Source organism: Lutra lutra, chromosome 1, assembly GCF_902655055.1.
Source record: "Lutra lutra chromosome 1, mLutLut1.2, whole genome shotgun sequence".
NCBI classification, from domain to species: domain Eukaryota; kingdom Metazoa; phylum Chordata; class Mammalia; order Carnivora; family Mustelidae; genus Lutra; species Lutra lutra.
This window is the reverse complement of record NC_062278.1, coordinates 75,823,332-75,838,235: the sequence shown is the minus strand read 5'-3', so window position 1 is coordinate 75,838,235 and position 14,904 is coordinate 75,823,332. Positions and strand designations below refer to the sequence as shown.

Below are 14,904 nucleotides of genomic sequence, written 5' to 3'. Positions count from 1 at the left end.
AAGCTATTTTGGTGGAACTTGTGCAGTAGTAGATGGTTCCTGTTGGATATAAACATGATTACAAATTCTTGCCAGCAAGAAACTGTCTAAATACAAATTAGTTACCATATGAGATAATAATGGGATGCACAGGGACTGCTGACAGTCCCAGCTAGGATATTGCTGGTGTGCTCCTCCAGCAATAAAGTCTCTAAGGACTTATAATTATTTAATATTTAGAAAATTGTATGCTACATGTGTGCTAAGCAGTGAACAGAGAAGCAAAAATTAACAAGAGTTTAGCTCTTGGGGAATTTCCTATGTTCTAGATGAGATAACATTCATATCCAATTCCCAAAAAGTTTATCCACTAAAAAAGGATATAAATTTTCCATCTGATAAAGGGAGATTGATATGCAATTAGAAGCCATATTGCTACTTTGTGATATAGGTAGAATTAGGATGTCATTTAGGTAGCTAGGGTTAGCTTATGGTGTCTAATCTTCCTTTTGTTTTTCTCAAAGAATCATAAAGAAACTGTCGTTAAAAAAATATTAAAAAAGTTACCAAAGGCTCCTAAAGGCTAGGATTTTAAAAATTCTTCCTAGTGTAATAAGAAGAGCAAAAAGTCACAGACATGAATCTTAATCAAATTTTGAAACTTGACTGTGTTATATCTTTGTTTTAAAAAGACAGTCCATTCTTATGGTCACATTTTGACACTTCCCTTAGGTAGAAGCAGATAGCTAAGCTATATGAAGCCTGATAATGGGGTTAAGCAAAACAATTTCTCTTGACCTTTAAGAAATGTTTCATTTCTCTCTTAGTATAATAATAAACCATAACAATAGTAATGCCAGTAGCAATTTATTTACATATTGCTTTAGTTCATCTTCACAGTCCTTTGAAAGAGGTATTATATCTTCATATTATGGATAAGGAAATTGAAGTTCAGGAAAATTAAGTAAATTATCTAAGGTTACACATTCAGGAAGTTGCAGAGTTAGGATTTGAATCTGGTTGTTTTTTTGTTTTGTTTTGTTTTTTCCTAGCGCATTTACTTGTTATGTTATATTGTACCACTTCTCCTGATGAGATACAGACTTTATAGGTAATAATTCTGACATCTTCACTAGCATAAATACTATTCAATATTTTTAAGATGTGAAAAACAAGAGAAAATTTCCGTTAAAAAATTTTAAGTTACATTTACTCAAAATTAATGAAGACTTGAGCTTGTGGTGGGGTATTGTTGGATAAACATTTGAGTGTTCAGGACTGGAGCTTGATACTGCCTCTTTGCTTCTTACTGATCCACTCCCTGGAGGAAGAACTGTTTTGGATAAAAGACCTCATTTCTTTCTTCTCTCTAGTGCAAATACTTCCAGGTTAGTGTGGTCTCTCCCAGTCCTAAGCTTACCATATTGTTTGTTCTCTGCCTAGAGTATAATTTTTTCCTTTTCTTTGGCTAACTTTGGCTTATCTTTAAGTTCTCAGGTGAAGACTCATTTCCTCTGGTGGCCTTCCCTGATTCCCAGAGCTGCTCAATTCCCCTATATCTCTAGCACTTCATTCTTCTTAACATCTGTTACACAATTCTGAAATTCTTTGTTTAAAGTCTGTTTTCCTCTGAAGGGGTTGGGACCATATCTATCCTTTATGGTGCTTGGTATAGGTAGGCACTTACTGTCTATTTGTTGATCAACAATGGACAACTGCTTCTACTTAGGAAGACACTTTCATCTGAAGAGGCTTACATGGACCAGTGTGGTATTTGGGGAGAGGAGACATGTGATGATCAGCTTAGCTAACTCTGTTCTAGGCCTCTGGGGAATCACTTTCTTTTTTTTTTTTTAGTACTTTTCTCTATGACTTCTATCACTAGAAATAGTGGTGGGGGCTGTGGAGGATAAAAGGACAGAGAACCATTCAGTCTGACCCTAATCTTGTCCTTAATCTAAAGGAGTATGAGGAAGAAAAACAAAACTGGAGGTTATCACATTTCCGGATTTCAAGTTATATTACAAAGCAGTAGTAATTAAAACAGTATGGTACTGGCATAAAAATAGACACATAGATCAATGAATTATAACAGAAAACCTAGAAATAAACCCACAATTGTATGGTCAGTAATATTTACAAAAGAGGAATGGATATACAATGGGGAAAATTCTGTTCAACAAATGGTATTGGGAAAACTGGACAGCTAATGCAAAAGAATGAAACTGGATTACTTTTTTTCACCATCCACAAGAATAAACCCAAAGTGGATTAAAGATCTAGTGTGAGACTCAAAAGCATAAAAACTCTAGAAGAGAGAGTATAGGCAGTAGTCTCTCTGACATCAGCTGTAGCAACATTTTTCTAGCTATGTCTCCTGAGGCAGGGGAAATAAAGGCAAAAATAAACTATTGGGACTATATCAAAATCAAAAGTTTCTGCACATTGAAGGAAATAATTAAGAAAACTAAAAGGCAGCCTATGAAATCAGAGAAAATATTTGAAAATAACATATCTGATAAAGGGTTAGTATCCAAAAATATATAAAGAGCTCTGATACAACCGAATATTGAAAAGAGCGAATAATCCAATTTTAGATGGGCAGAAGACATGAACAGACATTTCTCCAAAGAAAATATCTAGATGGACAACAGACGTATGAAAAAATGCTCAACATCACTCATCATCAGGGAAATGCAATCAAAACTACAATGAGATATCACCTCACATCTATGAGAATGGTGAAAATCAAAAACATAAGAAATAATAAGTATTGGTGAGGATGTGGAGAAAAAGGAACCCACTTGCACCATTGGTAGGAATGCAAATTGGTGCAGCCATTGTGGAAAAAGTATAGAGGTTCCTCAAAAAATTAAAAAGAGAGCTACTCTGTGATCCAGGAAGTATATACATGCACCTCTCCTTTTATTGTGGTATTATTTAAAGTAGTCAGATTATGGAAGCACCCCAAGTGTCCTTCAATAGGTGAATGGATATAGAAGATGTGGCATATATACATAATGGAATATTAGTCTTAAAAAAGAATGGAATCTTGCCATTTGCAACAACATGGATAGAGCTTGAGAATATAATGCTAAGCGAAGTAAGTCAGAGAAAGACAAATACTATATGTGGAATTTAAGAAACAAAACAAACAAAGGAAAAAAAAAGAGTAGATAGACAAACCAAAAAACAGACTCTTAATTATAGAGAACAAACTGATGGTTACCAGAGGGAGGATAGGTCGGGGAGTGGAGGAAATAGATGATGGAGATTAAAGAGTATACTTATTATGATGAAAAAACAATCAAATGATAAGAAAATATATGAATGGTTAAGTTGAAATAAATATTGATTGAGTCTGGTATGCATACACAAAATAAATATTGATTGAGTCTGGTATGCATACACACACACACACACAAAAGGATGAGGAGTCCTTAAAGCTCCTAATAGGTCTGGCTGCTCAGTTGGAAGGAAGACTTGATATTATTTGGGACTAAAACTGTGTCTAGCTGATAACAGTGTTCATTGGTTTGGCCTATAGTCTATATATAACCATTTAGCAGGTCAGATATCTTGCTGAATTGGGGTTCAGAAGTCAAAACCACTTTTTTTTTTTATTGGAATAAGAACTAAACAAAATATCTACCAGGCTTAAAGTCTTACAATTTGGAATCTAGGGCCAGTTTTGCCATCAGCTATTTGTGGGGCCTCAGGGAAGCCATGGTCTTGGTCTTACTTTTACTTTCCCAGGGTTATTCAGAGGCTCAGATGAGAGCATACATAGGAGAGAATTTTAATAGCTATAAAACATAAACTTACTCATATTGTAGTTCATTCTGCTCCAGAAAATTTTCCACAGTGAAAATATCTTCTGCTTTCACACGGAAGTCAACTGTAGTGTGAGGTTTGATTTGTGTGACAGAATCCGGTTTCCAGAAGTCAATCTGAATAAGGAGTAAAATATATTATGTTTGACACTTATAATTCAATGGGTGAATTATCATCAGCAAGCACACTCTTACTCTACTCCATTGAGTTATTTTCAAACTCAAATTATCCATGAAATCTCTTAAAGACAACTATCATATGATCTCCCTGATATGAGGGAGAGGAGATGCAACATGGGGGGTTGAGGGGGTAGGAGAAGAGTAAATGAAACAAGATGGGATTGGGAGGGAGACAAACCATAAGTGACTCTTAATCTCACAAAACAAACTGAGGGTTGATGGGGGGAGGGGGTTGGGGGGGTGGGGTTATGGATATTGGGGAGGGTGTGTGCTATGGTGAGTGCTGTGAAGTGTGTAAACCTGGCGATTCGCAGCCCTGTACCCCTGGGGATAAAAATATATGTTTATAAAGCTGTAAAAAAAAAAAAAAAAAAGGAAAAGAAAAAAAAATATCTCTTTGAGTGAACAAGAGTTGGGACCAAGCAGTATGTCAATAAAAATGTTTACATATATATACATGGCCTTAACTGATTATCATTAAGGATGAAGAACATATAATTATTTCCCATAATGCTAGTTAATTTCCCATAATACCAGTATTTTATAATGGCTCTTATTCTATTTATTGATTTTCTGGAGCAATTGCTTATTGTGATAGTAGTGTTTGTGATAATGGATAAATGTTCTGAATGAATGATGATGAATTAAATACAGCCACAAAATTTAATAGAAAGAAATTGACCTTTCCTTTTTACTTTTTAAATGATTTATTTTATTAATTTGTACTTGGAACTCAGCACTCACAGTAATGTGCAGAACCAGGATCTACATCTCTGACCTGTGGAGGATATATTGGAAAGGAAAGTACATCTTTCTCCAGTGGTCATCTTGTCGTCATGGCCAGAAACAAAATGCTCTCAAAGATCCAGACATTTTCATTTGTTCAGTTATTCATCAGCTTTTACTAAGGACCTACTATGTGCTAGGCTTTGTGCCTGAGACTAGGAGTACACTAGTGAGCAAATCAAACATAGCTTCTGTTCTTATGGTGGAGATTTTGAAGAAAATTATGCACAAAAATAACAGAATAACATATTTGATAATTCTAATCTTTTTCTTTGTGGATGTGTGGTTTCAAATCTCCTTTTTCCATGGAAAAACATTAACCAAGGATATGTGGTCTCTCTCAGGTTTCTGTTTTCTTGTTTCTTCCTTGAGGAGAGGAAAGTGAGCTTGAGATGAGCCTGACAATGGGTCTTTCTCTGCCTCTGTTTCTCACCCAATCCCTGTGTAGGTATTTATGAGCTGGTCTCAGGCTGGAGGTGTGACAGGTGATATTTAGGACCATTGCTTGGAAACTTAGAAGCGAGTTTTGGCAAGACTTAGAGGTCATTTAATAGAAACTAATAGGTAAGATATTAAGATGACTCAATTTCAGATACACTTGCCTATGGAGAATCCAATAATCTATGTCCTGTCCTGGTAATCTTCAGACCACTGTAGATGTCTAGTGGGTGCTGAGTCATGAGTCAGGGCTATAGAGTGTATCAGGGCAGTACGAGGCAGGGACATTGGGACAATATCAGAAGGGATTCCAGAAGATAAATATGAGCGTGGTTGTCACTAAGGTGTTTAAAGGAGACAGTATTGATGATTTGATAAGGATTGGCTACACAATGTGATCTAATGAGTCAAAGATGAGAGGATAAAGATGAAAGGTTAAAAGACAGTAGGGGAAATACAAAGACATGCCATGATAAGAATAGAAAAAGCTAGGGTCTGGTGATGAATTCTAGTTAGCCAACACTATAAAGAGAAGGACACTGAAGACAAGCACATTATGGAAGAAAGCATATTTTTAAAAGTTAACTGAATTTGTGTTTCTAATAAATGCTTATCATTCCAAGATGGGATGGGACAGAGATGTATATCTTTATTATAGACACAGAGGTTTAGAATTGGTAGAGCACATAAAGCCCTCCAGGCATCTGTAGGCAACTTGACAGAGCTGCACCCATACATAATGCGGGGACCTTTCAGCATACTCAGGGAACTCCCCACTGCCAAGATATGCATCTCTGTGTTTGAAAGCTCTTTCCCCTAGAACTGGAAAAGGCCAAGCTAACAGCTTGCAGTAAGCAGGGGATGGAAAAAACAAACAAACAAACAAACAAACAAACAAAACTCTTTCCAGAGACGTGCTCAACCAGTGACCCTGGAAAGGAGATGTCTAAATACTCCAGTTCCCTTGTTTCTCAGGTGGGATAAATAATTCTAAGGTGTATGATTTACACACCCATTCCTTGAGTTCTCTGTTGGATTAAGCTCTAGTCATACTCTGTGGTAACTGTCTTAATAGTATCCCTTTTGTTAGCTGCCTTCCCTTCTCTACCATCACTTCTCACTCCTCTACCAGTATTCCCTATATTTCCCAAACAAAATCCTTGGCCTGAAATCTTTGTCTAAGATTCTGCTTTGAAGAATCTATATTAAGATAATAGCTTTTCATGTACCGCAGCATATAGCTGCATACTGTCTTGGTGATGGTTTTAATACAATCTTGAGTACATTTAGTATCACTTCAGAATAGCCTAATTGCTTTATGAATGGGTTTTCTTTGCTATATTAAGTTGAAAGTTGCCTTTCCTAACGTCTTATTTCTTGCTCATTGGTCTTGGTTCTTCTAATTATTGGGAGATTGATCTCTTTCTTTCTTTATATTTATCTGCATATCTACATATACATATCTCTATATATGCACAGAGAGAGAGGAGAGAGAGAGAGAGAGATACACAGAGAGAGAGAGACTTTTAAGATTCTGTAGGGAGAATGATGGATTCTTTAAAATGGGGTAGATAAATCTCATGAAAATGTTCGACAGAAAACTTGCAGACCTAACCTGAGGTACCTTAAGATTTCATTTTGACATGGAGAAGATTGATCAACATATATACCAACATCCAGCAGTATGAAGTTTTCCAAGTGTGATTCAGACTTACTATACTGAAGTTAATTCCCAGTCCTTCTTAGGAGAAGTGGAACCAAAAATCAGGAGCAACTCTATAGCCTCATAGATGTTCACCATTACATGAAGTATGGATACAAATAATAAACTCAAAATGTTATCACAAGGAAGTAAATATACATTTCACTAATTACCAAGACCTTGTGAATGAGATCTATATCTGAAATATGGAAATAGAGCAAAAGATGATATGAGATATGGGGAATTGAATTATGTATTAATAATTTATAAAATGGAGGTTATAAAATTATAATTCTAGAAAGCTGAGTTATAAAAAATCATAAAGAACATTTGTTGGAAGGTAATGGGGTACTTTTTTTTTTTTTAAAGATTTTATTTATTTATTTGACAGACAGAGATCACAAGTAGGCAGAGAGGCAGGCAGAGAGAGAGGAGGAAGCAGGCTCCCCGCCAGGCAGAGAACCTGATGTGGGGCTCCATCCCAGGACCCTGGGATCATGACTTGAGCCGAAGGCAGAGGCTTTAACTCACTGAGCCACCCAGGCGCCCCGGTAATGGGGTATCTTTACGTGATAACACTGTGGGAATGTCAACTTAATCAGCCAGCTGGCTAATAACTAAAGAGCCTTTCTTAAATATATTAAGAGACCAGCATAAAAGCAAGATAAAGTAGTGTATCCATTATACATTCTTTTAGGGCTTAGAAGAAAATAAATATTGGTATCAGGAGTCTTTGATTCTTTATAAATTTATATAAATTTGTTTCTTCACATTGCATTTGACTCTAAGTTGAACATCTGATGGACTTTTCATTTATATAGTGGAATTTTCTTTTCCTCTTGGAATAAGAAGTGACTTCTAATTGAGGCTTAGTTCCAGAGAGCAGGGAAGAACTTAGTAGAAAAGTATAGTGGGGTAATGGGAACCCTGGAAGACTGTAACCATGTTACTTTGGCCATAGATTAACTTGCACCTTATCATAGAGAAACAGGGTTCAAGAAAGTATAGAGAAAAGAGAGTAGGTTTTGTGGTTAATGTCTCCAATAAAGGAACAAGTGCAACTCTGATTGCAAGGAGATGAAATAAAACACTTACTGTATAATTACGGATGAAAAGGGGAGGTTACCAGAGTCCCATGTGGTCACAGCTCTCCTGTACATTCAGCTTGTAAAAGGATATGTTCAAAAGCTGGGAGGAAGGACACATGGCCAAGGATGAATACAAAGACTAGATGCCCTTGTAATGATCTTATCAGGAAGGCTACAGTCCAGACTATGCTGCACTTGCAAGATTGCTGAGGAGAATAAAAATCTTTTCATTCATGTTGGAAATAAAATGAATAAAGAACAAACATGCAGTCCCATTACTTGGAGCTAAAGCTTGGTGTTTGCAGCTGGAAGAGAGAAAGTCACTCTATTTAACTATTGTTTGACTTTTGTCTTTTCTCAGGGGGTATACTCTTTCTTGTTTCTTCTATTTCTGGAGAGATAAAATTACCATAAGTAAAAAAATTTTCACATGTTAGGATTTTTAGCAGAAACACCTTCTTTGGAAAGAGAATATTGAGGCCTAAGGTAGATGAGTAGAGAAAGGATTATAGTGGCCATGTAAATTGCATTCAAGGTTCCAGTTCTAAAGATGGTAATAATAACAAATACTTTTATAGATATCATTATATAAGTTCTTTCTAAGTGACTTAAAGATTTAAAGGACTTAATGTAAGTCCTTTAAATCTCACAACAATCCTATAAGGTAAATACTATTCTTCTCATTTGACAAATGAGAAAGTTGAGACCCAGAGAGGTTCCAAGGTCCAGCTAGCAAGTGGTAGAGCCAGGAATTGAATCCAGGAGTCTGAGTTAAGGTTCTCTGCTCTTGACTATTTTAAAATGCTGAATCTTAGGTAACTAAAAAAATCACTGCACGTGTGACTGCAGAACTTTCTCAGCATCCTTGGAGGAATCAGAGCTTGAAGGAATCGCTAAAGAGTGGAGGGGGTAAATCTTGGATTTCAGAAATAGGAAAACAGGTGAATTCCAGAAGCAGGAGCTCCTTGGGGCCTGGCGTGGATTCTGGCAAAGCTGCAGAGTAAACTGGAAGCAGATGGATTGTGAATGTTCAGAAAAGGAAGCTATGATCCCTGGGAGCCAACATGGTTTAAAGCAAGAGTGAGTCAGGCCTAATGAACTTCATCTTATTATGGAAAAAGACCACTATCCTGATGGAATGCTGAATCTGGATCTTAGCAAAACATTTGACCAAGCCTCTGCATTTATATTTTTCTTTATAAGCGGGAAAATACAATGTTAGCTACAGCTAACAGTAATGTGGATACTTGAGCAAACTTACCTGAGGATGGTTGGTTAATGCATCACTTTCAGTACTTAACACATTGGAAACTCATGATAAGTACGTATTGAATGAATAAGCCATGAAGGAGGCCTCTAATTCTATGGTGACCCCTGATTGACCTAATATTTTTATCAGTGACAAAGATAAAAGTTGGAAAGGCATGCTTGTCAAACTTGCTGGTAATATAAAGTTAGGGGGAAGAATTATTCCCCTGGGTGACTGAATTCATTATAAAAATGATCTCAACATGCTGAAAACAGGCTATAAAGATACATTTTAACAGGGTAAATCCAAAATCCTGCATTTAGGTTAAAAAATAAATTAGGCAAGAAGAAGTAGTATCTTGTTTGAGGGTGATTCATGTGAAAAAAGAATAACCTAATGGTTTCAATTGGCCAATATATTTGTTATAACCTAAGATTATTCTGTAAACTGTACAAGATGTTGAAAAGAATCTCAGGCCCCCTTAATAAATGTCTGTTTTACAGATGAAGACAGGCAATGGTCCTGCAGTATGTATTAATCAGAGCATAGCTAGGGGTCCATTGTCAATTCTGAAAGCTACATTTTAAAAAAGAAATATAGACAGAAAGATTGAGCTATATCCAGAGGTGACCAGAATGATCAGGTGTCTGTAAACCCATGCTAAGAGGAATTATAGAAGGCCTAGAATAAATAAATTTTAGAGGGTGAAGGGCCATCTGTACCCCAATGTTTATAGCAGCAATGGCCACAGTCGCCAAACTGTGGAAAGAACCAAGATGCCCCTCAACGGATGAATGGATAAGGAAGATGTGGTCCATATACACTGTGGAGTATTATGCCTCCATCAGAAAGGATGAATACCCAACTTTTGTAGCAACATGGACGGGACTGGAAGAGATTATGCTGAGTGAAATAAGTCAAGCAGAGAGAGTCAGTTATCATATAGTTTCACTTATTTGCGGAGCATGACAAATAACATGGAGGACATGGGGAGATGGAGAGGAGAAGGGAGTTGAGGGAAATGGGAAGGGGAGATGAACCATGAGAGACTATGGGCTCTGAAAAACAATCTGAGGGTTTTGAAGGGGTGGGGGATGGGAGGTTGGGGGAGCCAGGTGGTGGGTATTATGGAGGGCATGTATTGCATGGAGCACTGGGTGTGGTGCATAAACAATGAATTCTGTTACGCTGAAAAGAAATAAATTAAAAATAAAAATAAAATAAAAAAATTTTAGAGAGTGCGACACAGTATTTGGCTCAGCTAGGTCCAATGGGCTAGAGTTGGAGAAGGTAGCTTTTAGCTTCATATCAATTGGAATGACTTGTAAGGCAAATGGGCTACTTTGAAAGCAGTATTCCTGCTATCCCTGGAGGTGCTCAAGCAGGTGTTATTGGGACTAGCAACCAGGGATGATATTTCTATGGAGGAAATTCCAGGTTTGAGTTGGAATAAATGACTTTATTTTCTTTAAATTCTAAACTTTTGAATCTGTTTCAGATTATGATACTGTATCTTCTTTTTTCTCCCCATACCTTAAAAGCTAAAAGAAAAAACCTATAAAAAGGTAGATAGATAGATATAGATATAGATATAGATAGGAGATGGATATTTAGGGGCTAGCAAATTATTTTGGTTTATATTTCATGAGGAAACAGGTTTGGCCCAAGTGAACCATTTGTGGTCAGCAATAGCTTCCTGCTAAGTGCATATGTAATTAAAAATATCAGTTCTCACCCCATATACAGTGGATTTTTTTAAATTAGTATAGAGATTTTGGTTTATTGAAAGTAAAAACAAATATGGAAATCATTCATGGCTTTTACCTCCTTTGCCCCCCCCCACCCCTTCATGTCATATCGTTAAGAGGGCCCGAATCAAGGTCATGAAAACTCAAGCTGTTTGATTTGGAATGAAAGAAAATCAAAGGGAACAGATGATACATGGGATGTGGAAATGAATTTCAAGTTGGACAGAAGCCCAGTTTTTCAGTAATATCCAAGTTGATCATTTTTCACTTTTGCCTTAGAAGGGAAGTGACTGTACATTAGATGTACTGTGACCTTTGTGACAGTTCCATCTCATCTAGTTGTCATGTCCTGTCAGCTCCTTAAAAAGTTTTCATGGATTTATAATACTATAGGGCCATGGCAATCTAATTTAGGCAGAAAAAGAAGGTATTGTGGCATTAAATGTTTTTCAAGTTATTTCTTGCTATGGTTAATATTTTAGTCATTCTTCCTTTGATGGAATCACAGTGCATTCTAAGATTTTAAAGTAAGTGTAAAGCAAACCTGTATTACAGGATCATTACTTACCTGGATGGTGCTGGCCAACTTACGGAGTAAGTTGATGTGATTTTCGTCTTCAACATTGACCCGGAACACCTTCTCACTGAATGGTGAGATAGCAGAAGAAGACAAAATTTAAAATTGGGTAGTACATTCAAATTTTTGGAATAGCAAGGAAGAGGAGTTACCCTTTTAAGGAGTTGCTTACTTACCCTTCAAAGTGCTCACCAGAATGGTGAGAAGATGCTAGGGCCAGAGTCACAAGAAACAAGAACATCAACATTGTGACTGACTAGATCCTTTGGGTGTGCTTTACCTGCTTTTATAGTCCAAGGTGTTCCTTGTTTTCTTCTTCTGATTGCAGATAGGCACTATCAAATTTTGATTAATGGTTTTCCTAGCATTATTGCCTTGGTAGCTGTGTAAAGTCAGAGAGGATATCTCTCTCAACACCTGTGGATACAGAGCAAATAATCTCAAGTTCAACCCATCTAGTTTAGATGTCAGGCCTTGAATAGTTGGGAGCTAAATGAGTTTTAAATGAAATACATTTTTTAGTCATTTTTTTGTAGTATTTTTTTCATTTTGAATTGAGAATAACCTACAATGATTTAAGTGTAACAGCTGACGACTTTTGACAAATGCATACATTCATGTAACAAAGATCCCAGTGAAGGTATAGAACATTTTCATCACCCTAAGAAGTTCTTTTGAGCACCATTCCAGTCTCTTTCTGTTTTCCCCTCAGGAAATCAATATTTGGATCTCTAGCTTCATATATTAGTTTTGCCTGTACTTCAGGCAAAACTTCATGTAAATAAGGTCATACCAAAATATTCCTTTGTGTATGGATTCTTTCATTCAAGGTACTGTTTTTTTTTTTTTTTTTTTAAAGATTTTATTTATTTATTTGACAGAGAGAGATCACAAGTAGACAGAGAGGCAGGCAGAGAGAGAGAGAGAGAGAGAGGGAAGCAGGCTCCCTGCTGAGCAGAGAGCCCGATGCGGGACTCGATCCCAGGACCCTGAGATCATGACCTGAGCCGAAGGCAGCGGCTTAACCCACTGAGCCACCCAGGCGCCCTCAAGGTACTGTTTTTATGACACATTAGTATTTTTGTTTGCATTATTAACTTGTTCTTTAATATTAAGTAATGTTTTATTGTATGAATATACCACAATTTGTTTATCCATTTTCCTGTTGATGGATATTTGTGTTGTTTCCAATTTGGTGTTACTATGAATAGAGCTGCAGTAAACATTTTTGTACAGACCTTTTTGTTGGCATGTTTTCACTTTGGGGGAGTAAATATCTTTAGAGTGGAATTGCTAAATATTAATGTAGGTGAGGGTTTAACATTATAAGAATCCGTCAAACATTTTCCCATAGTAGTTGTTCCATTTTAGGCTTCTATCAGTGTCCAGTAGTTGTTCCATTTTAAGCTTCTACCAGTGTCCAGTAGCTCTCCATTTTCTCTAGGATTTTGGTATTATTAGTCTTTAATTTTGACAATTCTGGAGAGTATGCTGTGTTATCTAATTGTGCTTTTAATTTGTATTTCTCTGATACTAATGATGTTGAATATTTTTTCATATATATAGGACCATTTGTAAATCTTTTTTTGTGAAGGATCTGTTGAAGTTATTTGCCTTTTTAAAGAAATTTGTTATTTGGCTTTATTATTGCGTTGTAGCAGTTCTTTATATATTCTGGATACAAGTCCTTTATTAGAAATGTATATCACGAATATTTCTTCTCAGTATGTAACTTTTATTTTCATTTTCTCAATTTTATCTTTTGATGAGCAGAAGTTTTAAATTTTGATGAAGTTTCAGTTTATCCATGTTTTTTCTTTATAGTTCATGCCTTTTACGTTCTTTCCAAGCAATCTTTCCTATCCCAAGGTCTCAAACATATTTGCTTACATTTTCTTATAAAGAGCTTTGTCATTTGGGTCTTATGTATGATATAAGGTAGGGATCAACAAAATTTCATTTATTTATTTATTTAGATTTTATTTATTTATTTGACAGAGAGAGAGCATGCAAGTAGTCAGAGTGGCAGACAGAAGGAGAGGGAGAAGCTGAGCAGAGAGCCTGATACAGGGCTCAATCCCAGGACCCCAGGGTCATTACCTGAGCTGAAGGCAGCCGCTTAACCGACCGAGCCACCCAGGTACCCTGATCAACAAAACTTTTAATATATGGAGATCCAGTAGATCCAGTACTATATATAGAGAAGACTTCTTTACCCATTTAATTAACTTTGGTTTCTATGTCAAAAGTTATTTGGCCATATATATGTGGTGTAATTTTGGACTTTCTATTATGTCCCATTGAACTATTTGTCTAGTTTTATACAATTATTACAGTGTCTTGATTATTTTACTTTATAGTAAGACTTAAGGTCAAATAATATGTAAATCCCACAACTTCATTCTTTTTCAAGTTTGATTCCAAATACTTTACCTTTCTATTTATATCTTAGTATTAACTTATCAATTTCAATGAAAAATCTTACTGGAATTTTGATTGGGATTACACTGAATCTATAGATCAATTTGGGGAGAACTGATATAATTACAATATTTAGTCCTCAGCTCTTACATATGTCATCTCTATATATTAATCTGGGTCTTTGTCGAAAAGTGGAAGGGTCTGAGTTTCTATCCTACCTACAAGATACAAAGTTATCCTGTTGTGGTTTCATAGAGCTGGCAGAAGACGTGAAACTTCTGGGTCAGAAGCAAAGGGCTTTATTATGCATGGTCTAGCAGACAGCATAGACTTTGTGTGTCAGTCCTTTAATTTCCCTGTCCTATGGGGGATGATGTAAAGGCGTTCCAGCTAGATACTGGGTGCAGACATTTGTGTCACAGTTGAGGTATACTGAGTTTAGGAAACTCTCAATCTCACGAGGCAGCTGCTAGCAAATCTGCTCAACTTTTGTCTTACAGGAGACATTAGCTTTATTGTCCTATAGGGCAAACAGAACTTCCCTTTGCCCCAAAGGGAGATGTTTTCTAAACTCTTTGCTATATAAACATTTTTGGAAAAGATAGTCCAGAATAAAATCTGTCGTAGTATGTGCTGAAAGAGAGGGATCCATGGAGAATTTTCTCAACAATACCTACCCTTTTTTATATGCTCTTGACTTCTGGTGAATTTTCTCATGAGTATGGTGCTCTGTTGGTCACTCTGATTAATCTTACTGACAGGGGCTAGGACCAAATTCATTCATTTTTATCTAGTGTTGTATTTAATTAAGGTTAGTATCAACAGGATTCTAAGAAGCATGATGAAACTAATCTGTAACATTGACCTCAGCCATTCCTCTCTAGGGTACCATACCCAACTAGC

At 36.4% G+C, this 14,904-nt stretch overlaps 1 protein-coding gene across 1 annotated transcript in view; it reads right to left on the bottom strand.

The window, feature by feature from the left end:
• Positions 1-12,389, bottom strand: part of CPB1 (carboxypeptidase B1) — a 35,308-nt gene extending 22,919 nt beyond the window's left edge. The window contains exons 1-3 of the mRNA XM_047727370.1: positions 11,757-12,389; positions 11,572-11,647; positions 3,805-3,929 (exon numbers count right to left, since the gene is read on the bottom strand). Of these exons, the coding sequence (XP_047583326.1) occupies positions 3,805-3,929; positions 11,572-11,647; positions 11,757-11,827 (272 nt within the window). The 5' untranslated portion in view covers positions 11,828-12,389. The remainder of the gene's footprint in view (positions 1-3,804; positions 3,930-11,571; positions 11,648-11,756) is intronic.
• Positions 12,390-14,904: the final 2,515 nt, after the last annotated feature.